Below are 27,794 nucleotides of genomic sequence, written 5' to 3'. Positions count from 1 at the left end.
GATGTATTTGAGGGGTGGAGGCATAGATTTATTAGCAGAGTGCCAAATTGGAACTTGGCTAATATTTCTTAATATGCAGCTTTGTTTAACCTGAACATTTTTATCATAGTTCTACTTTTTTCCTCAGAAGTCGGGCCTGGATGAGGTATCTACTTGGCTTCCTCTGACTCAAGCGTGGACCCCTGAGGTTTTGATTCTGGTGTGTGACAGAGTTTCAGACAATGGTATTGCATTCAGTACAAATTTGGATTTTTGGGTGACATCAGTTTACTCCATGAGGCTTGTCCGAGTTAGATAATTGAGCTGAGGAGTTTAATAGCATTGAATGCACGCAGTGTAATTGGTTAAATGCATGTGAAGCCACATAGGAGATTCCAGGTTTGAGCGTCGTTCACTGGTGTGTTCGCTGATCTCAACCGTGAACCTTGCAGAGGGAGACCATTCACTCGGATGGCTGTCCACTGACTCTTTCTGAAAGGTGCACATGTATGGCCTCCAAATATAATAAGGATTAAGCTTGACTGTGATGTCTTCAATCCTCAACCATCCTATCAGTGATGTGAAAAATGGCCACTTGAGGGAGGTAATGGAACACTGCTGGTGCCCATACTGATTACCAGCAAAGTTTGGCGCAATGCATCATTATCTACGCAACATGAAACAGGGATAATTAAGAAAATACGCTTTGTTTTTCCTTTTATCCTGAACACAAAATACAACTTAACAATGAAGTTTTTTTAAAGTCAAAGAGCCCGGCCTCCGTAAGTTTTGTAACCATGCAAAGGAGACTTGATATTGCTTCGCACCCACGCAACACTGGTTAGGTAGGACTGACGTAACATCAGAAATGGCCAAGCCTCTTGAGAAGGTACCATTAAATCTTGGGGGACAACGTATAAAATTTAATTTCTTTACATTTTGAATGGAGAATTAATTTTCTTACTGTCATCTCGGCTCTGTTGGTAGGGCCATTCATAGAATCCCAACAGTGCAGAAGGAGATTTTTCGGCCCATCGAGTCTGTACCAACATTCTGAAAGAGCACCCGAACCACTCCCCCGTCCTAATCCCCTAACCCCACCTAACCTCTTTGGACACCAAGGGGCAATTGATCATGGCCAATCCACCGAACCTACACATCTTTGGACGGTGGGAGTAAACTGGGGCACCCGGAGGAAACCCACACAGACATGGTGAGAACGTGCAAACTCCACACAGTCACCCAAGGCAGGAATTAAACTCTGGTCCCTGGTGCTAACCACCGTGCCACCCTTTTTAGGATGCAAGCTCGAGCCTTGCTCCAACACTTTGAGCAAGTGGAAAAGCAATTCATGTAATCTGATCTCCCCAGTGCTGGTAAAAATGCTGGGAGTCCAATTTAAGCTATTCAGTGATCATAAATCAGTGGTGTTCATTATGCCAATTGCACTCCCTTTGTATATTGTCGGCAAGGTCAGAGTTTTTGATATTCGCAGAAAAGGAGGTGAAATTGCAGAATGCAATTGCAGTTTGCACATTCTCCCCGTGTCTGCGTAGGTTTCTTCCCACTGCCCAAGGTGTGCACGTTAGGTGGATTGGCCGTGATAAATTTCCCCTTAAATACCTTATGTAATGAGGTAGGGATGGGTGAAGACACAATGAGGTTCATACGCAAATTAGCATTTTAGATTGGAGGCACGGTAGCATGGTGGTTAGCATAAATGCTTCACAGCTCCAGGGTCCCAGGTTCGATTCCCGGCTGGGTCACTGTCTGTGTGGAGTCTGCACGTCCTCCCCGTGTGTGCGTGGGTTTCCTCCCGGGTGCTCCGGTTTCCTCCCACAGTCCAAAGATGTGCGGGTTAGGTGGATTGGCCATGCTAAATTGCCCGTAGTGTCCTAAAAAGTAAGGTTAAGGGGGGGGGGGTTGTTGGGTTACGGGTATAGGGTGGATACGTGGGTTTGAGTAGGGTGATCATTGCTCGGCACAACATTGAGGGCCGAAGGGGCTGTTCTGTGCTGTACTGTTCTATGTTCTAACTAGGGGTTAATATAGGGGTCGTTGATGAGCTGGACTTGGTCTAGAGTAAGTTTCGGGCAGTAGAACTTTGAATGGATCAAAGTCTACGGAGTGAAGAAGACAAGAGGATAACAAGTAGTTGAGTCAGGTTCAGAATGAGACAATGTTTAACTATTTAAATTGAATTCTCAATGTGGTGTAGCGTTCCATTGTTTATTTGGATCATGCCAGACAGGGACATATTGTGTAATCCTACCTGGAAGACCGTAGCACCCTACACAGTCTGGTTTTCAGCAGATCAAAGCAAAATACTGCAGATGCTGAGAATCTGAAAGTAAAACAGGAAATTCTGGGAAAACTCAGCAGGTTCTGCAGCATCTGTGGAGAGAGAGAAACGAGAGTTAACGTTTCGAGTCGGTATGATCCTTCCACAGAAATTTTCCTGAGTTCATCCAGCATTTCCTATTTTTATTTCTGTTTTCCAGGAGGTTTAATTTAAGCCTAGCTGAACAATGCATGTGTATTTATCTAGCTTGCTGCAGCTGGGGCAGGTTCTCCATGATGCTCCATCCGATTGTTGTGCTTTGAATTGACCCACATTGCCCAAATGAATCTTGGCACTGGAGGCTGCTCCTCGATTTGTTGCCTTCAGCGCAGGAGTCCAGTGTTAATCTGCCAGAAAATATGAAGAAATATTATTCTTTAAAATGTAGCAAAGTTTTAATCTATGAGTGGATTCTGCTTAGTCAAAATGGTTGAGTGACCGGATCATCTTCTCTCTTCCAGGGGTGAGCAGGCAAACAGCACAGCAATGGTGTATTAAATATGGGTTTGAATTGGTGGAGCTCAATCCAGAAGAGTTGCCAGATGAAGAAGGTTTGTTTTGCATTTCAGAACCTAAGAGTGTTTTTAGCATGCTGAAATGAACTTTAAAAGAAATGTTCACTAAACTAAATACAGCACTTCCCAAATGAAATCAGTGGATTTAGCAACGCTAAGAACTTTAAAAGAAATCTACTCTCGCCCTGGGTTTTTCCTCCCTCTTGAAGATGTTGACCCTCGCTGGCGTGCAATTCACATGTCCCTCTAGCACTTCGGAACCAGGTGGCCACTCTGACGTGAGCCGAACAGTGTTATGCTTTTTTCTTTTCTTTTTTTAAGTTTACAGTGCCCAATTCATTTTTTTTTCCAATAAGGGACAAGTGTGGCCAATCCACCTAGCCTGCCCATCTTTGGGTTGTGGGGGTGAAACCCACGCAGACACGGGGAGAATGTGAAAACTCCACAGGGACAGTGACCCAGAGCCAGGATCGATCCTGGGACCTTGGCGCGGTGAGGCAACAGGACTAATCACTGCGCCACCGTGCTGCCCACAGTGTTATGCTTTTTGACGACTGAGATGTTAAACCTCTCATAGCCAATTGAAAAAGGAGTCCAGAAGTCAGTCTTTTTTTTTATTTTAAAGTACCCAATTCTTTTTTTTTCCCAAATAAGGGGCCAATCACCTATCCTGCACATCTTTGAGTTGTGGGGGTGAGACCCACATAGACACGGGGAGAATGTGCAAACTCCACACAGAAAGTGACCCAGGGCTGGGATCGAACCCGGGTCCTCGCGCTGTGAGGCTGCAGTGCTAACCACTGCGCCCCCGTGCCTCCCCCAGAAGTCAGTCTTTACTCGGTTTTAGATTTGTTCACAAAGTGAGACATTAAAAATGAATACTTCTAACTGTACAACCCAGCACCAATATCAATACGTGTCTTTTATGCTCTCTTTAGTCAACAAGTAACCAATTAACCAAATACACAAATTAACAACCGCTTAAAGTTGCACTGTCAAGTTATCGCAAGATTAAAACTACATACGATTTGGAGGGGGTGGGGGGATGAAGACGCACTGCAGCCCCAGTGCCTCTTCATACACTTTTGAGTATACCAAATAAACAAGAATTAATAGACAAATTAACTAACAGCCCCTTAATGAAGCATTGTAATAAAAATGAAAACTTTAAAATAAACTTGTTAACATTAAACTTGTATGTTGTGCGATGATGAGTATCTCTTTAAATGTGCACAAGTAATTATCTAAGGAATGCCCCCTTATACAATTAACAGCAAAACATCAAAAATAGGCAACCCTCTTTGGTACTGGTGTTTGCTTTCCTTCAAAGATCAGTGATTGACACTCAGGAATGCTTGTTCCGCACTGTAACCAATCACTGTTTGTCGATGTACCATTTGTCAATGTTCTCTGTTGATTATTCTTTTTGTCTACTATGTACGTACTGTGTACGTTCCCCTCGGCTGCAGAAAAATACTTTTCACTGTACTTCGGTACATGTGACAATAAATCAAATCAAATCACGTGCTCTCCATCTCCTCTTTCCTGGTCTGAAAGAGTTGAGACCATGTGTGACAACTTAATTGCTGCCTTTGTTGAGATCAACTAATTTAACGCAAATAGATGGCCCCTATTTTTGCAGGTGAAAGGTTTAGCCATGTCTTTGGAAGGGTGTCAAATGTATACGAGAAGAGAGAATTGGTGGATGAGCTGATATCGCTGGTGCGAGTGATATCTATGACCTAATTACTTTGTTTGGCTGTTCCCTATTTTAAAACGATTTGGAGGTATTGTACCTCTACAAATCTTCCCATAGGAGGGACTATATAGCTTTTACTGATATTGATACATTTTAAGACTACCAGAATATTATAATGGTTACAGAGCAGCTAGCCTTCTTACCTGGGAAGTGTGTCTGAGTACGGTGTGGGGCTGACAGGAAGGGGAACATAAGTTTTTTTTAAAAATGGTAACACAATGAAGTAACATTTCAAACCGTCCAAGGTGTCAAAGTGCAGATGCCAGATGTCAATTGTTTTTACAATATATTGTCTTGCAATTGTGAGTAACTTGATATATCATTTAGTTGGATTAATTTCTGTCAGTCATTTTTAAAGCGCTCATTCTATTGGACATTTTTACTTGAATTATATTTTATCTATGCACTCCCATATTCTGTGAGCAATAAATCCTCATTAAATATGACCTATTGGTGTCCATACAGATGACTTCCCTGAATCCACTGGAGTAACAAGAATTATTCAAGCCTTGAATGCAAATGTGTGGTCAAATGTTGAGATGAAAACAGGTATGAAACAGGTTTTTTTTTAGGGTTAGCAGTTCTTATTACTGTTGATAAATGACACTCTTCATTCCATATCAAACTCATCAGACCTGGCTCACTACTCTGTCCCAGTATTTGAATAGCATCCTTATTGCACTAGTGTGATAGAAAACCATAGAATTTCTACAGCACAGAAGGAGGCCATTCAGCCCATTGAGTCTGCTCTGACCCTCTGAAAGAGCACCCTATCGAGGCCCACTCCCCCACCCTATTCCAATAATCCCACCTAACCTGCACATCTTTGGATTGTGGGAGGAAACTGGAGCACCCGGAGGAAACCCACACAGCCAGGGGAAAATGTGCAAACCCCACCTAGTCAGTCACTCGAGGTCAGAGTCGAACCCGGACCCCTGGTACGGTTAGGCATATTACGATCCCAGATCAGACTGCAACAGTGGCTAGGATGCTAGACCAAACAAATGATTCCAGGATTTATTGCATGAAGAAATAGGACTTTGGTATTTCTAAAAAAAAAACTTTATTATAAATACAATATTAAACTTTTTAACTTCACACCCGAAGAGCAACTTACAATTACCCCTTAACACAATTACTCAATTTCCCATTAAACAACAAGAAAAGAAACGTACAGCTCTCAATCTGTTTTAAAAATTAGCGTGGCCTAGAGTAATACTTGCTTTACAAAACAGATTTGGTTTCTGTTAGAACCCCTTCAGACTCTGGTTGAATATCTTCAAAAAGGTGGCTCACCTGGCGTGTATCAGCTTCTTCCATGTCCTCGGACAAGACTGCTTTGATTTTACAGATTATTACTCTTTTAGAACTATCCTACTGTGAGAGAGTTGTGGACTCCGTTTCAGGCAGATCAGAATTCACCTCTTCTCTTTCCCAAAACCTCTCCAAACCTCAGTGCCTCTCTGCATTCCTAAGCTCTCCCGAAGCTGAAAAACAAATGATTTCTGCAGGCTGCAAAAAGCACATTAACTCCCCAGGGACTTCCCGGTCAACCCACATTCCTCTGGTCAATTTCACCTGCTGTTTGCTAGAAGCAAAACAAAATCCTTTTTAAAAACATACCCACTGCAATCAAACACAATATAACCTCGGACGTTTAACCCTTAAATTGTCCCAATAATTAGAAGCCAATATTGCTAAAATCCTCAATTCGCCACAGGCAGCAGTGCTGACCACTGTGCCACCATGCTGGCAGATTGTAAACTCAGCACTTGAGACTTCCTAAATGTAGTTCACTTTACTGCTAAAAAAAGACATCTATCCCAAAAGCAAAATAGCAGATCCTAACTGACTGCAACACCCAGTTCTCATGTTTAAACAAGTATCTACTTTTGAGGTAATAAAAATGCGTGTTACCATCCCAATATGTAAATACTAAGATGGATTGAATAGCATTCTAACATTACAGTGGTACAGTAACTGTAAATTACTGATGGGTATTGCTTGAATAAGCTTGATTTTAGAGACCCAAGATCTAACAGCTTCGACATAACTGACATTACGGACGTTTCTGATCAGTGGAACTGCCAGCCACATATTGGGGGAGGTAGGCAGCGAGAGCAGTGATGGGGCACTGCTGCAACTATATTGCGGTTCTTTTGCTGTCACTGGGTCAAAATCCCTGAACTCCCTCCCTAACAGCACTGTGGGTGTACCTACATCACATGGACTGCAGCGGTTCAAGAAGGCAGCTCACCGCCAACTTCTGAAAGGCTGTTGGGGATGGGCAATAAATGCTGGCCTAGCCAGCGACACCCACATCTCGCGAAAGAATAAAAAAACTAAACTATTTTATTGAGCCTGATAACCAACTGATGGTAGAATTCTGGAACTAAATGTTTGCCATACTCCACACCCTAAATATCTTGTTGATGCTCGCCTTCAATTAAAAAAACAATTTTTGGTATGGTAGAGAGAATAATGCACACTCTGGTCAGTTTATTTGCTGAGATAATGACTTGCAACCTGTCACATGACAGGTTTTTTAAAAGCTGAGAGTCTGTGTTATCTATCTTGTTGGTTTTTCTGACCAACAGAATGAAATTGCTGTGAGAAGAATCTCTTTAGAGATCTTTTCTCTTCATGGTGTTGGTAAATATAGACACTGCACTGACCTCTTTATTGTTACAAGTAGGCTTACATTAATAATAATCTTTATTAAAGCAAGTAGGCTTACATTAACACTGCAATGAAGTTACTGTGAAAAGCCCCTAGTTGCCACATTCCGGCGCCTGTTCGGGTACACAGAGGGAGAATTCAGAAAGTCCAATTCACCTAACAGCACGTCTTTCGGGACGTGTGGGAGGAAACCGGAGCACCCGGAGGAACCCCACGCAGACACTGGGAGAACGTGCAGACTCCACACAGACAGTAACCCAAGCCGGAAATCGAACCTGGGACCCAGAGTTTTCGAGTCTCTGACAATGCTGGCTTATGCTAACAATCCAGCTCTAGAGAGGTCATCCCTCCAGTATCTCAAAAAGGTTGGGGCCAGTATGTGAGCTGTGACAGGATTGTCTGCAAGCTTTTTGTCTATGGCTGGCTCCTATTTTCCTCTTCTCCCTGTCCACCCACAGCACTTTTATATGGCATCCTGTGCTGCAGAACCTGGTCCTATCATCAGGGGCTGGTTTAGCTCACTCGGCTAAATCGCTGGCTTTGAAAGCAGACCAAGCAGGCCAGCAGCACGGTTCGATTCCCGCACCAGCCTCCCCGGACAGGCAATGGAATGTGGCGACTAGGGGCTTTTCACAGTAACTTCATTGAAGCCTACTCGTGACAATAAGCGATTTTCATTTCATTTTCATTTCATTTTTTCAGTTGAGTAGTCATAAATCCTATCTGACTTTTGGCTCCCCTTTTCTTCCCCTGCCCTCCAATTCCATCAGGTTGATATTGTGTTGACTGGAATGACATTTCAGTTTGCTTTGTTTTCACAATGTCTCTGGCACCTGGTGCAACCTGCTAATGTCAAAGGATCCTTTTTTTTTCCTAAGCTGCGCAGAATGGTCTTGAGTGATCCTCTGATGGCATTCCCAGTTCCAAAAGCCCAATGTCAACTTGTTAAGATGATATAAATTTCTGGTTATCTTTTATAAATGTGTAGAAAGTAACTTTTTTTATGTTGACAGTAGAGAAGCATCCAAAGATGTGCAGATTATGTAGATTGGCCGTGCTGAAATTGCAAATGCTCCTCAGTGTCTAAAGATGTGCAGATTAGGTGGGGTTACAAGGATGGCCCAGGGTAGTGGGCCTGAGTAGGGTGCTCCTTCAGAGGGTCAATGCAGACTCGATGGGCTGAATGGTATCCTTCTGCACTGTTGGGATTCTGTGGATAGAGTACACTACCAGATTTTCAGGTTATGACACATTAATACAAGCATACAGAATAGGAGCAAAAGCCGTCCTTTCAGATCCTTGAACCTGCTCCGCTGTTCAGTAAGATCATGGCTGATCTTTTTGTGTTGGGTTCCATTTTCCCATCTACCCCCGATAACCTTTGCTTTCCTTGCCTAACAAGAGTCAATCTACTTTTGTCTTAGAAATATTCCATGACCTGCTTGCACCACCTTCTGAGGCAGAGAGTTCCAAAGTCGCACAAACCTCTTGAGAGAAGACATTTCCTCTGTCCTATAAGGGAAACCCCTAATTTTAAAATAGTACCCCTAGTTCTGGACTCGCCCACAGAGGAAATATCAGTAGTGTGCTGGAATACTGTCCACTTGCCTGGATGAGTGCAGCTCCAACAACGCTCAAGAAGCTAAACACCATCCAGGGCAAAGCACTTGATTGGCACCCCATCCACCACCTTAAACATTCACTTCCCTCACCGCCGATGCACAGTGGCAGCAGTACGCACTATCTACAAATGCACCGCAGAAACTCACCCAAGTGTCCTTTGACAGCACCTTCCTTACCGTCACCTCCACCACTTGGAGGACAAGGGCAATAGATGCATGGGAGCACCACCACCTCGTAGTTTCCCTCTAAGCCACACACCATCCTGGCTTTGAACTATATCGCTGTACCTTCGCTGTCACTGGGTCAAAATTGTGGACTCCTTTCGAAAAACTGCGACAGTTCAAGTAGGCAGCCATTATCCCTCTTCTGAATAGCATTTGGGATTGGGAGTAACTGCTGATCTTGCCAGGGATACCCACATCCCATGAATAAAGAAAAACAAAACAGCTGGCTTGCATGTCTTGATCTCTGGACGGGTCAGTGGCGGCTGAATCTGAAGTGTGGTTATTGGGTCACTGCACCCCTAAGTAGACATTCACACAAGATTATTCATATGTTTTAAATGTGAAGTATGCATTTGGTAATTAGTCTTTTAACCTGACACAAAACACTTAGCATACAGTTTCTTTTCTTTTAGATCGGCCACAGGACTTTGGAATTCTGAGTAGTTTAACTGGTGTGCTTGAGAATTGTGGAACAGAAGTAGAAACACAGGTGGAAGTAAGTGACTCGCTAATTAAATATTGATGCCTGGGTGTGATTTCAAGTTGTTGAAATCCTGTCAAAGGTTTTCAGTCAATGTCCTAAAATGGTTTCAGAACTTAAAAATGAAATGACAACCTTCAAAACGCTCCCTTTATATCTTTATAACCATTGAATATAGAGGGAGGATGGCAGTTTTGATCCATTTTAGATATTTTATGTAGGTGTTGGCGTAACAATAGTGCCTGCTGATTACTGGGGCTACACAGATGTTGAGTGGCAGTAAGTGTGGCAGACGTTTCATGTCCTTGAATGAAGAATTATGAAAAGTGTTGCATCGGCTTCCTAGAAGGATGCAGAAAAATAGCTCCCACGATGTTGATCCTGGATTAACCCAGCACCTTCTGTTGTCTCGAATAGGTTCCTGAAGCATCGAGTGTCATTGTTGGCCTTGGTGGTTTCATTAACTGTCGGAATCATTGGATTTGTTTATTGTCACGTGTACCGAGGTACAGTGAAAAGTATTTTTCTGCAAGCAGCTCAACAGATCATTCAGTACATGGGACGAAAAGGGAATTAAACAGAATTCAAGAAAATACATGAGAATACATAATAGGGCAACACAATATATACAATGTAACTACATAAGCATTGGCATCAGATGAAGCACACAGGGTTAATGAGGTCAGTCCATAAGAGGGTCATTTAGGAGTCTGGTGACAGTGGGGAAGAAGCTGTTTTTGAGTCTTCGTGCGTGTTCTCAGAATCAGTTTAGTGAGGCAAATCTCAATAGTTTCCTCCACTTGCTTGTGTCACATGCTTCAATGGCCAAAGCCATTTTGTTATATGGAAAAATTGCATTAGAGGCCGATGAGTAAACACATTTCTCATTTTCCTACCACACGATTAATGCCACAAGATCCCAAGTTGCATTTCCAAGTCAGTGCTGAGTTAGCTGATCTCTGTTGGAATGTTACAAATTGACCACCGAACCCTTGGATTGTGGAAGGGAACATTCAGCCAAAGTTCCCACTTCTAAATGATATCCAGTAACTAGCTGCTGTAAAGCACTAGGGCATTGACTTTGGGTGGAAATCAGATTTGGGTGCAGCTGTGATGTACAGCAGTTTGGCTCATTGTCTAAACACACGAGACTGACCACTTGGTTAAGGTATTGAATAATAATACTCATTATAAACGCTTGTTGTCACAAGTCGGCTTCAATGAAGTTACTGTGAAAAGCCCCTAGTCGCCACATTCCGGCGCCTGTTCGGGCAGGCCGGTCCGGGAATTGAACCCGCGCTGCTGGACTTGTTCTGCATTACAAGCCAGCTGCTTAGCCCACTGTACTAAACCAGCCCCAGAACGATGTTCACTGTGCAGTAATTAGCAAATGTCACCTGGTAAATAATGCTGCAACTAACAATTATGACTCCTTGTTACCTATAGAAGGTCAAGATAAATTTAGAGGTTAGCACTGCTGCCTCACAGCGCGAGGGAGTCGGGTTCAATTCCGACCTCGGATGACTGTCTGTATGGAGTTTGTACTTTCTCCCTGTGCCTGCGTGAGTTACCTCCGGGTGCTCCAGTTTTCTCCCGCAGATATACAGGTTAGGTGGAATGGTCATGCTAAACTGCCCCTTAGTATCCAAAAGGTTAGATGGGGTTAGGGAGATAGGGCAGGGGCGTGGACGAAGGGTCGGTGTGGACTTGATGGGCCGAATGATCTCCTTCTGCACTGTCGGGATTCTATGAAATTGTAATAGAAATGCTGTAGGTATATGTGGTGACCTGATGCATCTGAAGTTTATGAAGTTTCATCCAGTGATAGAAGCCCAAAACCAGGTGTCATAAATATAAAATAGTCTCTAATAACTTCAATAAAAAACTATTTTAACCAAAATGTGGTTCGAATGTGTGGAGTTTGCAACCATGTTGAGTAGTTGAGGCAAATGGCATGGATGCCTTTTATGGGATAAGCTCGATGAACACATGGAAGATAAATGAATAGAAGGATACGTAAATAAGGTCAGATGAAGTAGGCTTATGTGGAGTATTAATTCCTGGATGCATCATTTAGGCCAAATGACTTATTGCTGTGGTTTTCATGCTATATAGGTATACATACCCAGGAATGGCTGTGTGCGACAATATCAATGCCCAGATGAGAAGGGTGCAACATGATAAACTTAATTTATGTGTAGTTTTTAATTAACCGTTCTGCCACAATTCTGTTGAATACAGTACCAGAGCCTTCTGGAACCTGATGCTGAATCTCATGCAGAAGATAGTGACAGGGTGGCAGCTCCTCAGCCAGACAGTGTCATAGGTATGGAAATCCAATTCCTTTCTTTTCCCCCAAAGTATGGCTTTTTTGTTGTAACTAGTGGTTTGGCTGATGATCTGTTTGTTTACCTAGCAGATCCTATGCTACATTTGGATATCCAAGAACTCGCCACCCTTACCACAGGCGAAGTTGACTGTGAAAACTTTGAGCGTTTGTTTGAGAAGCTGAAGGAAATGAAAGGTGAGTTTAGCACTTGGAAGTCAGTTTTCTCAAAAACGATGGAAATCAACCTCACTAGCACCTTATCGCCGCTCTGCTATTGTGTGAGCTCTCTGTTTGCCTTCAGTTGAGTTGCCCCACTTCTGTCCGACAAGTAATTGGGATTTTGGTGTAATAAAACATACATATAAGCTTTTGACTGTGACCTTTCTCTTCCACCTTGACCACTTTTTTTTAATCCAACACATTTCATCCCAGTGGGGGACTGGGCCATCTGTCACTTCTTTAGTTTTGCCTTCACTGAGCACTGACCATTGGCCTCCCATGAACACATTCTTTTATTTTACTTTTACTTTTATGGCACTAACAGCACCTTCTCTTGCTCTTCACACTACTGTTAATGCTTCCTCTGGCATGCCCTATACATCTTTGTTGCAATCTCTCCTAGCTCCCAACTATCACTGACCACCTACTCTGCTCTAGATGCTTCCTCTTTATACAGTATATAATCCATCACATTTCACCCTCTCTTTAGCTCTGAAGAAGTCAAATGGACTCGAGCATTAAGTCTTTTTCTCTCTCCGTAGATGCTGCCAGACCTGCTGAGTTTATTCACCATTTTCTGTTTCTATTTAAAGATGTGCTACTTGAAGTGGCCTGAAATTTACAATTTCAACACTGTGATCAGGATGAATGAGTCTAACTGAGCATATTTAATGACAAGACAATACTGTTTTATGATGGGCTACAATGCCTAAAGGAGTGTCATAGTTTCTACCTCTGGTTGCTAAGATCTAGTTATGGTTCTCTGCTTCCTTTTAGAGGGGGGTGGATAGGGAAGAGGAAGATAAGATTTGCAGCTAAAGTGTGCATTGCTAGCATGACTAATAGTCTGGGAATCCTTCCAGCTCATTGTTTAACATGAATAATTATTTGTTTTACATTGACAGACAAAGCAGCAACATTACCTCATGAGCAAAGAAAACTACATGCAGAAAAGGTAAGAGCCTGCAAACAAAACCCCAAGTCTTTGTACATTTTGACTGATCTCCTGTGGCATTGCTCATGGAGTATCAGGAAATACGTCAACAATCTTTATCTGAAGCTAAAATATGACTAAAGTAAAATGTTGCACATAAAATGTGCAGTGCACATAAGAGGTGATCTATGGCAGGCATTGAGGGAGGCTGTTGTCAAACTGATCTTTGAGCTATGTAATCTAATCTCACTCTTGTTCACTCCCAATCTCCTTTAATGTTTTCTTTTCAGGCAGCTACCTAATTCCCTTTGAAAATAATTCATTGACTCTGCATCAACAACTTTGTCCAGAGAATTCTCTCACTTTGCTAACTTTCCCTTGAACTCTTGTGCTTAATCTTAATGTTATGCTCCCTCGCTGTCACCTTTTGGACTATTACAAACAATTTATTGCTAGTTACCTGATCGTGGCCTTTTATAATCTTTCAGAACTTCTCTTGGGTCACCCCCGACGCTTAAAAAGAAACGGTCTAATTTCTCAAGACTTTCTTAATCAAACCCTGATCTCTTGTAACATCCTCGTTGAATCTGTGCTGCACTGCTTCCAATAGAGATGCCAAAACTGTGTGCACAGGCTCTTCAATAAACATTTTAATGATTTTTACAATAGTTAATTCCCTGATGGGTGCAGCTATTTGGTATTAATGCCAATAACTAGAATAAGTACATAAGAAATTGGAGGAGTAGGCCATTTGGTGTCTCAGGCTTGCTCTGCCATTGAATAAGATTACGGCTGATCTGATGTGATTTTGACTCTACTTTCCTGCCCACTGACCCCGTAACCTTTTATTTTTTGATAAGCTGTCCCAGGTTCAGTGGGGGTGTTGTCCTTGATTGAGATGATTATCTTGATAGTCAATTGAGAATCTAAGTCGGAAGGGTTCCAGATCAAGTGGTACAGTTCTCTGGTCAGATCATGTGCTACATCCAGTTCTGTCACCAAGCCAGAGAGGAGACATTCACATGCTGGAAGCAGTGCAGAGGAGAGGCACGAGGCAGATTCCTCATGCCAATGGCCTTGCATTACGGAGATGTATTGGAAAAACCTGGGATAAAAATAGTAAGGTGAACAGAAAGAGGTGAATCCAAAATACTGCTGTTAAAAAAAATAATGCAGGAGCACAGCAAAGGGATGCAGGTTAAACTAGTGAAGGGCAAATTGAGGACTGATCAGCAAATCCTTATTCAGCAGTGATCAACAAATCACTTGCAAAATCCTGCCAACTGTCCTGGCTTGAGACAATTCACACCTGTTTAATCTGTGATTATCCCTCTCTCCAGTCATGCCGTCTGGGCCTGTAAAGACTTAATTACCTGCAAAGCCTTGCATTCAAAGTATCGCCTTGCATCATTGGCTTTGTGTCTATATATATATATATATATGCTGTGTTTGTGTAACCTACCTCTTCACTCACCTGATGGTGCTAAGCTCCAAAAGCTCGTGATTCCAAATAAACCTATTGGACTTTAACCTGGTGTTGTAAGACTTCTTACTGTGATCAACAAATGGAATAGGTTCCCAGATAGAGTAATGGAGATGCAAACTCTGGATGTGTTGAAGAAACAGTTAATGGGCAATGTCAGGATCTTTCTGTATAGTTAAGTTTAAATGGAGAGTGGCCTTCCTCATCCTTAACTATTTTGTGATGAGAGACTACTGTGTAAAACGTTATGTATAATGAATAGCCAAAAAGTTTTCAAGATGCCAAGGGGCTTGTAGAAAACATTGGAAATCCATAGCTGGTGCATCTAAAAGAATTGGATAATGTTTTAGGATCATTATATGAAACTTTAACAGTAAAGTACCTGTTACTCTTTCCAGTACTTTTAACACGCACATTATTTTATATTTTCAGCATTTGCAGTTTGTCCTGCCCATCTCCAGTGGAGAGTTCCTAACTTTTTTTCATTCCATTTCTCTCTTTCCCCCGACACTCAGAAAATTGAGTGTTTGTGTGCAAAGTACCCAGATAAGCCCCAGTAGCATTTACTTGAAGTTAGTAATGTTGTCATGGAGATCCACCTTTTGAAAGCTGACAAAATCGATTTTTATTGAAGCTCTGCTGCAGTGGGTCGAGTGAATTGTTCGGCCAAACTGGCTAAAGAATTTGCTGACTTGCACCAGCTCTTAAAATAAATGTGTTTCACAACATTATGGACAACTACTTGTGGCTTCTCTCACTTTCTCACGCTGCCCCCTTATAACAATGTCTCATACTCATCCTGTTTATAGTAAAAGATGAGCAACAGTTTGCAGATTGCAGCCGGGGATGTTTTGTATTCACACGTCTCGCCCTGTTCATTTGGCAGGTTGCTAAAGCTTTTTGGATGGCCATTGGTGGAGATCGAGAAGAGATTGAGGAGCCATCTGACGAAGAGAATGACTAAGGGCCTGGCCATTTTGTGGTTTTGCAGATGAAAGATTTTATTTTATGTATGAGTCAGTGTTCTGCTTGTGTCTCTGTAAAACGTTTCATTCCCAGGGTTGCCGGGTCAAGGTTTTTCATGCAACGCACCAAATTCCATGTTTTGCGTCAACTGAATGATAAGATATGGATCTTCATCTGTGTTTTCCCTTTTCTTAACTGTACTTATTTATTGGACTAAACATGTGAGCTAAGAAGTCCCCCATGGGAGGAAGCATTGCCCCCGACCTCTTCTGGACTATGTCACCCTCCAAGATCCTGAGCATTGGTTTGACTACATTTTGAGGTCTCCATCCCTAATACACTTAGTAAAAATAGCGCAAAGCCTTTGGGTGGGACTAAGCAGATAGGATTTTGTCTCAAGCAGCTGTTCCATTCATGATGGATGTTTATTGGAGTAACCAGGGCCACACCAAAATCAAACACCAAGAATACGGTGTGTCTTAATTTTGTTACAAAATCAGCATAAAAGCTCTGATTAGCTGGTTCCTTTGCACTGTAGGCAATGAACGTAGTTAATCAAGTGCTGTTGGAAAATGTACACATTTATGTTGAGAAATGTGGAGAGATTAGCACAAAATAAACCAATCTAGAATAAAGTTAAGTCACTGGAGAGAATAAATTGAAATAAATGTTTTAATTTCTTGTGTATATATACTTATGAGAATCTTCCCCTAAAGAACTTTGCTATATATCAGGCCCAAACGTACACTGTGCACTTATTGTCATATGATTCCCATTAATATTTTTAGTGACTTTCGTTGGAAAAAGATGGGAGGCGTAAGCAGACAGGAAAATTACTCTGCTGCCAATCAAGACTTTACATTTCAATGCAGCAGGAAACACAAACCTCTCCCACACAGATAATCATTTTAAAAATAGGCTGCTTTAATGTTGGAATCTGTTCCCTTAACAGGTAACCCTGGTGGAAAATGTTATTCCAATTGAGAAATGCGGTGGGTACATCAAGTTGTGAACCTCTCTCACACCCATGAAAGCTGCTTTCAAATCCACTCCAGACAGATGGCACGAGTGAGTGTCTTATTCTGTCTGCAGAGATACTGAGAAATCAGTTTAGGCTACCTGATCCAGTTTCCTGTCGCCCCGATACCCATAGCATGAAATCGTTTTGACTTAGAAGCAGCAGGGAGAGGTGGGAAATGAGAAAAATGTGGCAATGGTCGAGTGAGATGTACTTGGTGATGCGGTACATGGTTAGGAGCTAGACTCTGCTTTTAACCTGATGCTGTGATGTTCCATTTCTCAGGTCTAACTGACAACTTTCACCTCTTGAGGAAAATAAGTCAAAATTACATCAGAATTTCTCAATAAAGCCAATCGCATGCTAATGTTTAGTGTATGGTGTGAAAGTTAAGATTTTTAATATCGTTGCGTTTCCTGACTTGAGCTTTTTTTTTAAATATGAAAGATTGTCCCCTAGCAAAGGAGGGAAAAGAATCAGACAGGGTTCCTGCTGCTGCCCAGGTGTGGACAACCTGAAACCAGATCAGACTTGGTTTAGATTTCCTCCATTGACTGCTGTCCTACTTGTCCTTGTTGACCTGCATTGGCTCAAATTTAAAACTCCCGTCTTTGTGATTAGAGCTCCCCTTGGGCTCCCCGTCTATATAAGTGACTGCCACTTTAGGATGTTTCAGATGTAAAAAAGCTCCATATAAATGCCAGTCTTTGTTCACATAAAATTGGTCTGCGTAATATTTTAATGCTTTGGTTAACTCGGAGAAAAGGAATTTTATACAAACCAGTATACGATAAGACTTGAATATCTGCCTGTGTATTTGAGGGAGGTGTGAGAGGATTCTTGGGGATGGCAGGTAGGTGAGGAGCTGATCTTTCAAAAAGGAACAGATTCCCCCCCCCCCCCATGTCATTTTCTCTTGTTCATGTTACAGCACTGACCAATTAACCCATCATTAATGCTGATAATATAATACAACATTTGGAGATTTCTGTATAAATGGGTTTTATTTCTTTGTTCAGCAAATGAAGTTAGTCACAAACTTGTGGTATAGCTTTTAAAAGTGTGGTCTACCATTGTGGTGTCCATGTATGTAAGGGTGCATACAGTAGCCCTGTACATAACTCAATGGTTTCCTTGTTCATTTCTTTCCTGATGGTACAGGACTGTGATGAGTCGCACTTGCCGTCAACTTTCTCTACTGCAAACCTCCATAAGTAGCCATGCAGACAAATAAGTTTCCAAACTTAATTCTGTTTGGTTATCTGAGCTAGGTAAATGAAATATACCCACAAATCCACTCCACAATCCAGCAGGAGCCCCCTTGCCCTGGTTCAAATATTGAATGAAGGCAGTTAAGTTACATGGGGTCAGCATTCTAAGCATGCACATGAAGACTGGTGGAAGGCATCCAGTGCTGTTGACACCCATGGAATTATAGTTTTGCGTCAGAAGATTAATTTGGGTGTAAGAAATGTGTAGGTGTTCTCTGCCCTAGAAGGCAGTGTTTTTCCTAAACTCATGAATGGCCGTTCTAACAAAATGGCTCTAATTACTATTGGTAACATGATAAAATGAATTTTAATAACATTGAAACATTTACATAAACGGAAAATAATTTGGGCCATTTCTGAACACTTTAAAGTAGAAAACAGCAACAATGTACAAGAAAGCACCTTTTTTTTTGAAAAATGGGAAAGTAATGTAGCATTATCTGCTGGAACTAAATAGCTTAATGCTACTTGGAGAGATTCACAAGGTACCCCTGCAGAAGTTGATAAAATGCTACGTGGGTCATAATAGTCAATCTAACTGGAACCATGGCGGAGTAGATCACAAACAATAAAGGTAGACATCGGTTTTCAATTGCCTTCAATTTGCAGGCCAAATTTTTGTAAAAAATGTTTGTACAATCACATTAAGTAGAAAAATACACACAGCATGGGACAGATTTTTTTGATTCCATGAATTATCACTTCCACTGCTGTAAGCATCACAGATGCTGTTGTGGAGGGTGCTTTATGCCATGATGCACTGCACCACAAAACATGCTTGGGTAGGCCAAGTCCAAAAGTAGACCCATTGGAGTTGATCTGTTTAAACATTAATACTATAAGAACCTCTTCAATACAGTGCTTTAATCCACCTTGCACAACATTATTCCCTTTTAATTAGAGCAGAAGCTCCTAAACTAGTAAAACAAACTATTACAAATGTAGTTGGATGGCCTCCACGGAGATTGGGGGAGAATACTTTTCCAGTATTACTACAGCCAACATCTGAGATGCATGTTCTGTCCGAGTTTGCCTGGTGTTCCTTCACTGCAGTTTGTTTGATGAAGACCAGCAGCTGCCTCCACACTAGATGATAGTTGGGTGCTATATACCTTGGGAGTGCCCAAGGTAAATAATTTAGCACTCAGCCATTTGGGGATTGCATTGTTGTGCAACCAGACTGGGACTATAATCTACTTTCCACACTGAGAATTTGCAGTGTACAAAAGTGCTTGTTGGGGTGCTTGCCTTTTGCTAGTGTTAAAGGTCTTAACGATGTATGAACATTAAGATTCCATGATCAATTGTATATATTTACAAACTGGTCCAATTCTGTTGGAAGTTTCTGTCTCTCTTAATTGACACTTGATGCAGAGGGGACAGGCACAAGAGTTACAGATTTCTATCTTTAAATGCTAGGAATCAAAATTTCTAAATCTGTACTGTCATTCATACTTTACATCAGGAACAACATCTTTTTAGTGGTTTCCCAAATCTCTGACTGCACCTGGCAGGTGAATCTAGGACTTCCCTGTGGAGAGCAGGAAAGAGCAGTCCCAAGACTTGGTGCGGGTGCAATAGTGGATCGTATTAGTTTCCTGTTGCTGATAAGTAGGATGTGTTCGGTTCTTATACAGAAAATATACCTGTGTGAATCTCAGTAACAAGGGAGTCTTCGTAGCTTTGACCACAGCCGTTTGAGCATTTCCGTCAACACTGCATCTATGCTGCAATAGGTATAATTATGGATGCCTGAATCTTATGAAGCTCCCATGAGTGATAGTTGTGCCTGCAGCTACAACCTTCTATCAGTATGTGATGTGAATGCCAAATTTTCTATATTGTAGAAACTGAGAACATTGAAAATAACTCGGGTAATATCTGTGGAGAGGGAAAGTCATTGTTTTAGGTCCGTGACCTTTTGGGTGTTCTGGTGAAAGGTCATCAACCAGAAATGTTAACACTTTCTCTCTCCCTAGATGCTGCCTAACATGAGTATTTACTATATTTTGGAATGGTAGTACGACATTGTGAATTCATAAAATAGTCAAGGGACTGACATTAAAGATCAGGTATTTATTGTGGAAGGAGAAGTGTTAATAGGACAAATCATCTCTTCTCGTTCAATGTGTTGCTTTCCAGTGGCATTTTCTTAAGGACCATTTTCCAGCTCTACAGCTTCTAGGCGGCAGCTACTATGATATTGATCCTAGGAAATCCTGATCCTAGAAAATCCTGAGCAGCTTTTCTAATCTTTCTTGCATGTAATTAAAAAAAAATAAAAGCATGAACTGTTATAGGGTAGAATGAAAAGAGTTTTTAAAAAACAGCATATATACTAAAAGGTCAGTTATTACAATCTTCTCTTTAAACCTTATTTAATCAGGCCTGGAATTTTCCTCCACCAAGAATAATTGTTAACATCTGTTCAAAGAAAAAAAACACATGGCAATGTTTGTGACAGGCATAGAGTGGGTTTTTGGAGAGGCGTAGAATTGAGGCCAGCTGTTTTTCCTACAGAGATGTCAAGAAAAATGGAAGAGTTAGTCTGATGCATTCCCCTGTACACTAACTCCAGGCGGCTTGTGTGGGGCTCCAGGTCTCCATTCAACTTCCATGCTAACTAGAGTTTCCCTGAAAGTGGTGCGAATGTCTCCTTAGGACAGAACACCAAGCTCCTGCCTCACCTGATTCAAGTGGGATCCTGGGAAGAGAAATGCCAAGATGCGTCAAAAGCCTGTTTTACCAGCATAAGAGTCTGCTTTATGGCTGCTGCAACCTTCTTCCAAGAACAACCCAACAGAAGTTAAAAGCTGAACTGGAGTGTGATTTTTATTTACACACCTTCCATAATCCGTCAATCATAATTACTTTTTGCTGTGTTTGCCTAGTCGCATTGCACTTCTGTTATTCTGCATGTAGCAGTCATACAAACAGCAAAGTTGTGAATGACCAATTAATCTGCTTTTCATGGTGATGGTTTTTTAAAAAAAATCTTTCACGGGATGTGGGAGTCGCTGGCTAGGCCAGCATTTATTGTCCATCCCAATTGCTCTTGAAGGTGATGGTGAGCTGCATTCTTCAACCTCTGCAGTCCACGTGGTGCAGATGCACACAGTTCGGGAGGGAGTTCCAGGATTTTGTTGCAGTGACAGTGAAGGAACAGCGATATATTCCCAAGTCAGAATGGTGAGGGGTTGGAGGGAAACTTCCGAGTGGTGCTGTTCCCAGGTACCTGCTGTCCTCATCCTTCTAGATGGTAGCGGTTGTGGGAGTGGAAGGTGCTGTCTGAGGAGCCTTGGCGAGTTCTGACAATGCATCTTGCTAATGGTGTACACTGCTGCCACTGTCCGAATGTGGAAGGGGTGTCAATGATGCGGGCTGCTTTATCCTGGATGGTGTCAAGCTCCTTGAATGTTGTTGGATATGCATTCATTCAGGCAAGTGGAGAGTATTTATCACACTCCCGACTTGTGCCTTGTGGATAGTGGACAGGCTTTGGGAAGTAAAGGAAGGCCATGTACAAGGGTTGGTTCTGTTCCCTGACACAGGTGATACCATCCTTGCGGTCCTTCACTTGGAGAATGATGTAGTCGAGGAGGTGCCAGTGCTTAGAGAGAATGTGTTGTGTTGCCATGAAGCCTTGTACTCGTCTCTGACGGAACAAGGTGTTAGTTATGACAAAGCTGTGTTCTAGGCATTTTGTAGGTGCAGGGTGACTGTTAAGTGTTGGATTTTCCTACCCTCTCCCTGCCGATTACACCTCCCAGGGGTCTGTGTCTTTTCCAACTCTGCTGTTGAAGTCATCAAGGAGGATCAGCTCATCACCCATTGGAATTCAGGCCATTGTTTGTTCGAGGCTGAAGTAAAATTCCTCTTTGAACTTGCCTGTAGCTTCCAGTGTTGAGGCGTACATGCCAAGGACTGCAGCGCACTGGTTCTGGGTTAGGGTCAGCCGAAGGATTAGGAGGTGTTCATTTATCCCGCAGGGACAATCTCAGAGCCAACACCATGGAGGCAGCAATCTTCTTATTTACCTTTCCAGAAGAAAGTGTAACCGCCACCTTGTTCCTCGAGTTGGCCTTCCCCTGCCGGCCGAGTCTCGCTTAGGGCAGCGACATCAATGCTGAAATGTCCGAGTGCCTGGGCAACAACACCGTTACGCTGCTTCCGGTCTGTTGCTGTTGGGGTTGTCCATGAGGGTCCAGTTGTTCCAGATCCTGAACTTAATTTTAAGGGGTGGAAGATGCCAGTGTGAGAGTTTGTTCAACATGGGGCAGTTTCACACCAGCTACCCCACAAGCTTGATGGAGCAAAGCCTTGGTCCAGTGGCAAGGAGGTCCAAAGCGACACGAGACCATGCTCCACTGAACGGGCTTGAGACATGCAAGCACACATACTGCGATGCAACAGGGAGACAAGCGCAGATTAGGATCTGGAAAACGAACAGCATCGGTTGTTCAATGTGAACATTTCCCACCCGACACATATAATATGACCCTCCCCACCGCTCTAAATCCCCAAACATAAAGGCAAATTTACATGGAAGTGCACACAATAATAACTGCATAAAAACATCTCTGAGAACATTATAAACAGGGAAGAAGTGAACATTGATGGAAGTTAGAGAGATTTTAAGGAGAGTTGGAAGAGAATTTCAAAGGGAGTGACTGGAAAGGGGAAAATTGCAAGGGTTCAGCTTTAAACAGCAAACTATTACAATACATTTCCCTGCAATTTCACTCTCATGGTTGATGTGAATAGTTTTACACCAACAGGTTTAGTGCTGATGGTCTAGGAAGTAAAGACACCCATGCGGGTTAATCCCTGACCTGTGTTTTTAATTGATCTCAGCTGGGTCATATGGTTCTGGGGCGCTAACATTCCCCAGAGCTAAAGTAGAGCAAATATCAGTTAGCTTTTGCTCTATGGATTAGCATCCAGTGATTCTTACACACACACACAACATAATAGAACTTAGTTGTGATGGGGAAATAGGTCCCTCGTATTCATTTCCTCATGCAAGAGGAATTAACACGTGGGTAAGGTACAAGAGATCTGTGGAAAACTGAGATACGCAGGGCAATAATCTAACATTGTCTTACTATTTATTTTAAAAATACATTTAATGTCCCCCAATTCATTTTTTTTTCCACTTAAGAGGCAATTTAGCATGGCCAATCTACCTAGCCTGCACATCTTTGGGTTGTGGGGGTGAGACCCACGCAGACAAGGGGAGAATGTTCAAACTCCACACGGACAGTGACCGGGATTGAACCCGGGTCCTCAGTGCCGTGAGGCAACAATGCTGGCCACTGCGCCACCCCCCATTGTCTTACTATTTCTATCCCCAGGCATTGACCCATGATATGCTGATAGAAAAGTGAAGCCAAAGTTTCTATACCCCAATAATGTGTGCAATGTAGAAACATGCATTCCTAATCCCCAATTTTAAATCCAGGAACTGGAATTACTACTTACACCGAACTGGCTTCCACTTAAAAACACCAAAGCATGGATGGCAATGCCTGTGAATTCGGTATTAGCCGAAAGCAATGCTTTACTGTTCTAAATGCATGTTTAATTGAATACGCCAATTATTCCAGTTCATCCAAAGTCTCACTCCGCCCAGCAACGGAAACACAGCTTGTGTTACAAGTTTTAATTGGACCCCTTCAGAAAGAAACTTGAAGAAAAATGATTTACTGCAAAGGCATGAAGTGAGGACACCAGGTTTCAAAAACAAATGCTGCATTTATCTTCCCCCTTTCCCACACAGACTGTTGTGGATATACAGTTCCAAGTTACTAGCTGCTTTCCAGTTGTCCATGGTGTGGGAGCCTAGCGAATGAGTGTGTGAGGGTGTAACTGTGCAGTCTAGCTGTTAGAACTCTGCTCCATCCTTACCCTACACCGTGCAACCCGCCCCGTCTTCACAAACACCGAATTGGAGCAGAGAGAACCCTGGATAATTTGTCCGTCCCCCCCTCCCCCCACCCCCCACCCAAAACATCCCAGGGGCAGTAAAGTCAACTACTGTGCCATAAGCACCACTCTGAGATCAGTCTACACCATACTATTCTTGGAACTTGCTGGTCTGAATGCGCCTTCTGAACACAACTATTAGATAGCCTTTTGTTTTGTACAGACATAAAAACATGTTATGCAAGTGCACTGGACAGCACAAACTGGTGTTGAGGGATTGGGGGGGGGGAAATGCAGTTAACATGAGTCATGCTTAATCAATAAACATTGGTTGCTCTGCACACCTCTACAACTTGCATTTACATAGTGCCTTTAACTAAAATAAACATCCCACAGCTTCATTGAATCCAATGAAAAAGTTATCAGCATAGATCAGATTGTTCAGAAATAACAGTTGCCAACTACTGTAATCAAGTGCTCGAAATCTGTATCAACTCTTGACTAGAAAAGAGGAAAGTTAGTATACAAGTCAAACTTTTGTACTACAAGTCGAAAAGCAGAAGAAATCACAAGCTTCCAGTACGTTGATGATGAGATGTCGTCCTGGGAAGGGGTGGCTCCATTCTCCAGTCCCCCAGCCGTTGCTGCTTTGCAGCGATTGGGCTCAGAACCATCCTGGGTGGGGTCAAAACCACCGGGTTCTGCCAGAACGAGACCAGAATAGAACGGTTGTAATAGTTTCTCTCCGTGTGTATCAAATGGCTCAAGTTACCATGGCAATTGCAGGCAGGAACGACCTTCTTCCCAGGCATAACCATCAAAAGTTCCACGAGGACGTTAAGAATTAAAAACCAGAGACAGCGAAATCAATTTGTCTCCAGGCAAAAGTACTATTCAGTCTAGTCGGAGGGACAGGACACTAAGGAGTCAAAGAATACAAAATGGCCGGACCTGCAGTTGGCACAAAACGACCGCTGACAAATCTGCCATCTGGTAGCATGGCAAAACATCTAGTCTTTTTCTCCAGTTAAAAAATTTTTTAAACTGTTTTTCTTTAAACGTCATCATTTTGCGTTTCCCCTTGTAAATATTTCCGATCAACATTGCCACAGAAAGTGCTTATAGTTATAGGGTGGGGGGCAAAGTGGCAATGATGGTACCTGGTGTCACTGCAGAATGAGCCAGTTGTTGTTGTTGATTTACTTTTCTATAAATTAACAGCTATGCTAGGCCAGTAACATTTGACAGGTGTCTTCCCTGAGATAACACCACTTCTTCTACGACATGCTTGAACACCGAATGGCTGGAGATCCCATCTGGGTGAGGACTTTGTCCAGCCACTGCAGAGGTCCGTTCAGGTGAAGCTCAATCCAGCAGGGGGTGCTGGTCACTGTCTGGCGCCTACGGAGATAAAAGGAAGTTTATCAGAGAAGATATGGAGAGCTCCCTCCCATTCTCGAAAGTACACTCTGTCCCGACCAAAGAAGTGGTGCGTTTATCGATGCATTGCATCTCAGACCTATCCCGACGGTCTGGTCATGATCACATTAGGGTTTGCGAGGGCATGCTGTACGCAAATTGGCTGCCACGTTGCCTGCATTCCAACAGTGACCACACTTCAAAAGTACTTCGCCGACTTCAAAGTGGTTTGGATTATTGTGAGGCATGAAAGGCAGTACTTAAATGGGAATTTTTTTTCTTTCTAAATGCAAACTGAAGGAAAAATGTTTTAAACAATAAAAAAAAGCATTGATGATTGTTGAACCACCAACTGTAAATGGAAAGACAAACATTGAGGAATGTTTATCAGGCATTATCCGTGAAGTCAAAGAGGTGCAAAGCCTTGGTTAGTTATGAAATCATGCCTGGCATAGTCGTAAGATACGGTACCATTGACTAATAGTAGCAAATAACACACCATGGGCGGAATTTAATGGTGACGACAGAGGTCTCTCGCTCATTGGCAGGACAGTCGGTGAGAGCTCCATGTTGCCTCCTTTCAAGAAGCCCTACCGTATTGTACCAATTGGGCACTTAACTGGGCAGCATTAGGACTTCTCCGAGATCAAGGAACCCGAGGGCAGAAAGCTCACCCTTGAGAGGTACCAGCCAATCAGAGGTTGGCAGCTGTGCGATGCTCAGATGGGCCAATGGGTACAGTGGTTACCGCCAGTAATGCACCCTCTCAAGGGACCCAAACCACAGGCAAGTAATGACAGGATCAGGGTGACATAGTGGTTGGCAGCGAGGACACGGGGCTGGCTATCAGCGCACCCCCACCTTCTCAATGCTAGGCCCCTCGATCAGGCACCAGGTGGTGCCTTTGAACGAAGGTACCCATGCCCTCCCAGAAGCCCACAAGGAAGCCTGACAGAGTTTGTTTTTCGAGCTCCCAGTCTGGCGAGACCAGAAGTGGTGGGATGAGGCCCTTAAGCGAATTAATTGCCCACTAAAGGGCCTCAAATGACATTCGATGGGAAGGCCATCAATGACCCTTTCTACTGTGAACTTAATCGAAGCAGAGACAGGAAGGCAGCAGAGACAGGAAGGCAGCAGGTCTCCCCCCCCCCCCCCCCCCCCCACTTTAAATGCACCTCCCATCTCCAAACCTACCTTGGGGGAGTACATTAAATTCCACCCGATGCATTAAGCCCACTTAACTTTGAACCAACCACAAATAACAAGGGGTACAGACACTTTTGAAAAAAAACAAACATTAAGGTCTGTATATGAAGATCACAAATGAATTATGGTCACCATTCTATACTACAATCAGCCAGGAGAGATGAAATTTAGCCTAATAGAAAGAAGATATCTGAAGATTTATCAAAGTTAGGGAGATTATCAATCTAGCCAGCCGGGGCAGTTGATGACTCCAGGACAGGTCTAGCTGTGTTGATCCATTTTTGTAGTTAAATAAATGTAATCTCTGTGATAAATAGTATGTCCTTTTATCAGTTAAGGCAGACTCAACATGAACTCCACTTTAACATCCACTCTCAGGGTTGCGAGATTCCTACAATACCAATCATCCACGTTTTCATATAGACAGTCAAGGTTTTTGTTCCAGGCATCTCCACTTGCAGGTAAAAATCAGCGAGGGCACAAACTACAAATACGGCCCCCAAGACCACCTCACGTTTGTTCATCTGAAAGGGTGCCCATCTACTCCGTAGGTAATTAGGAAAACAAATTGAATGTTATTGTTTCTTCTAGGGAGGGGGAGCAAGTATTTATGTTTCAGTTGTATAGGGCGCTGAGAGACCACATCTGGAGTACCGTGTACCATACTGCTCTTCTTATAATCTTTTCTTAGCGTCACAAGTAGGCTTACACTGCAATGAGGTTACTGTGAAAATCCCCTAGTTGCCACATTCCGGCGCCTGTTCGGGTACACTGAGGGAGAATTCAGAATGTCCAATTCACCCAACAAGCACGTCTTTCAGGACTCACGGGAGGAAACCCACGCAGACACGGGGAGAACGTGCAAACTCTGCACAGACAGCGACCCAAGCCGGGAATCGAACCTGGGACCCTGGCGCTGTGAGGCAACAGCGCTAACCACTGTGCTACCTTCCGCCCTTAAGGAAGGTTGTAAATGCATTAGAAGCAGTTCAGTGAATGTTTACTGAACTAATACCTGGATTGGTCAACTTGTCTTATGAGGAAAGGTTGGACAGGTTACGTTTGTGTTCACTAGCGTTTAGAAGAACAAGGGGGGGGACTTGATCGAAGCCTTTAAGATCCTGAGGGGTATTGACAGGGTAGATGTGGGGGGGGATGTTTCCTCTTGTGGGTGAATCTAGAACTCGGGGGTCACTGTTTAAAAATAAGGGGTTGCTCAAGTAAGATGGAGATGCGGCGAATTATTTTCTCAAAGTCATGAATTTGATGGAAGCAGAGTCTTTGAATATTTTTATGGCAAAGGTAGATAGATTCTTGATTAACAAGTGAGTGAAAGACAGGAATATGGGGTTGAGTTTCCAAACCAGATCAGCCATGGATCGAACTGAATGGCGGACAAGGCTCGATGAGCCGAGTGGCCTAC

The 27,794-nt window shown here is 42.8% G+C and overlaps 2 protein-coding genes across 4 annotated transcripts in view; one reads left to right on the top strand and one right to left on the bottom strand.

The window, feature by feature from the left end:
- aagab (alpha and gamma adaptin binding protein) overlaps positions 1 to 17,271 on the top strand; it is a 61,113-nt gene extending 43,842 nt beyond the window's left edge. Inside the window, exons 3-10 of one of the 3 annotated variants that reach the window (XM_038813313.1) lie at positions 131 to 224; positions 2,782 to 2,871; positions 5,060 to 5,143; positions 9,534 to 9,616; positions 11,843 to 11,927; positions 12,018 to 12,125; positions 13,055 to 13,104; positions 15,453 to 17,271. In XM_038813313.1, the coding sequence (XP_038669241.1) occupies positions 131 to 224; positions 2,782 to 2,871; positions 5,060 to 5,143; positions 9,534 to 9,616; positions 11,843 to 11,927; positions 12,018 to 12,125; positions 13,055 to 13,104; positions 15,453 to 15,530 (672 nt within the window). In that variant the 3' untranslated portion in view covers positions 15,531 to 17,271. Of the gene's footprint in view, positions 1 to 127; positions 225 to 2,781; positions 2,872 to 5,059; positions 5,144 to 9,533; positions 9,617 to 11,842; positions 11,928 to 12,017; positions 12,126 to 13,054; positions 13,105 to 15,452 lie in introns of all 3 variants that reach the window. The other 2 variants (XM_038813312.1, XM_038813311.1) reach the window with 2 other exon arrangements.
- A 6,688-nt stretch (positions 17,272 to 23,959) lies between these two features.
- smad3b (SMAD family member 3b) overlaps positions 23,960 to 27,794 on the bottom strand; it is a 119,079-nt gene continuing 115,244 nt past the window's right edge. The window contains exon 9 of the mRNA XM_038813310.1: positions 23,960 to 25,147. Coding sequence (XP_038669238.1) covers positions 25,024 to 25,147 — 124 coding nt within the window. The 3' untranslated portion in view covers positions 23,960 to 25,023. The remainder of the gene's footprint in view (positions 25,148 to 27,794) is intronic.

The sequence above is a fragment of the Scyliorhinus canicula genome, chromosome 12 (genome assembly GCF_902713615.1).
Source record: "Scyliorhinus canicula chromosome 12, sScyCan1.1, whole genome shotgun sequence".
NCBI classification, from domain to species: Eukaryota; Metazoa; Chordata; class Chondrichthyes; order Carcharhiniformes; family Scyliorhinidae; genus Scyliorhinus; species Scyliorhinus canicula.
Note: the sequence above shows the minus strand (reverse complement) of the source record. Positions and strands in the feature narration are given on the sequence as shown.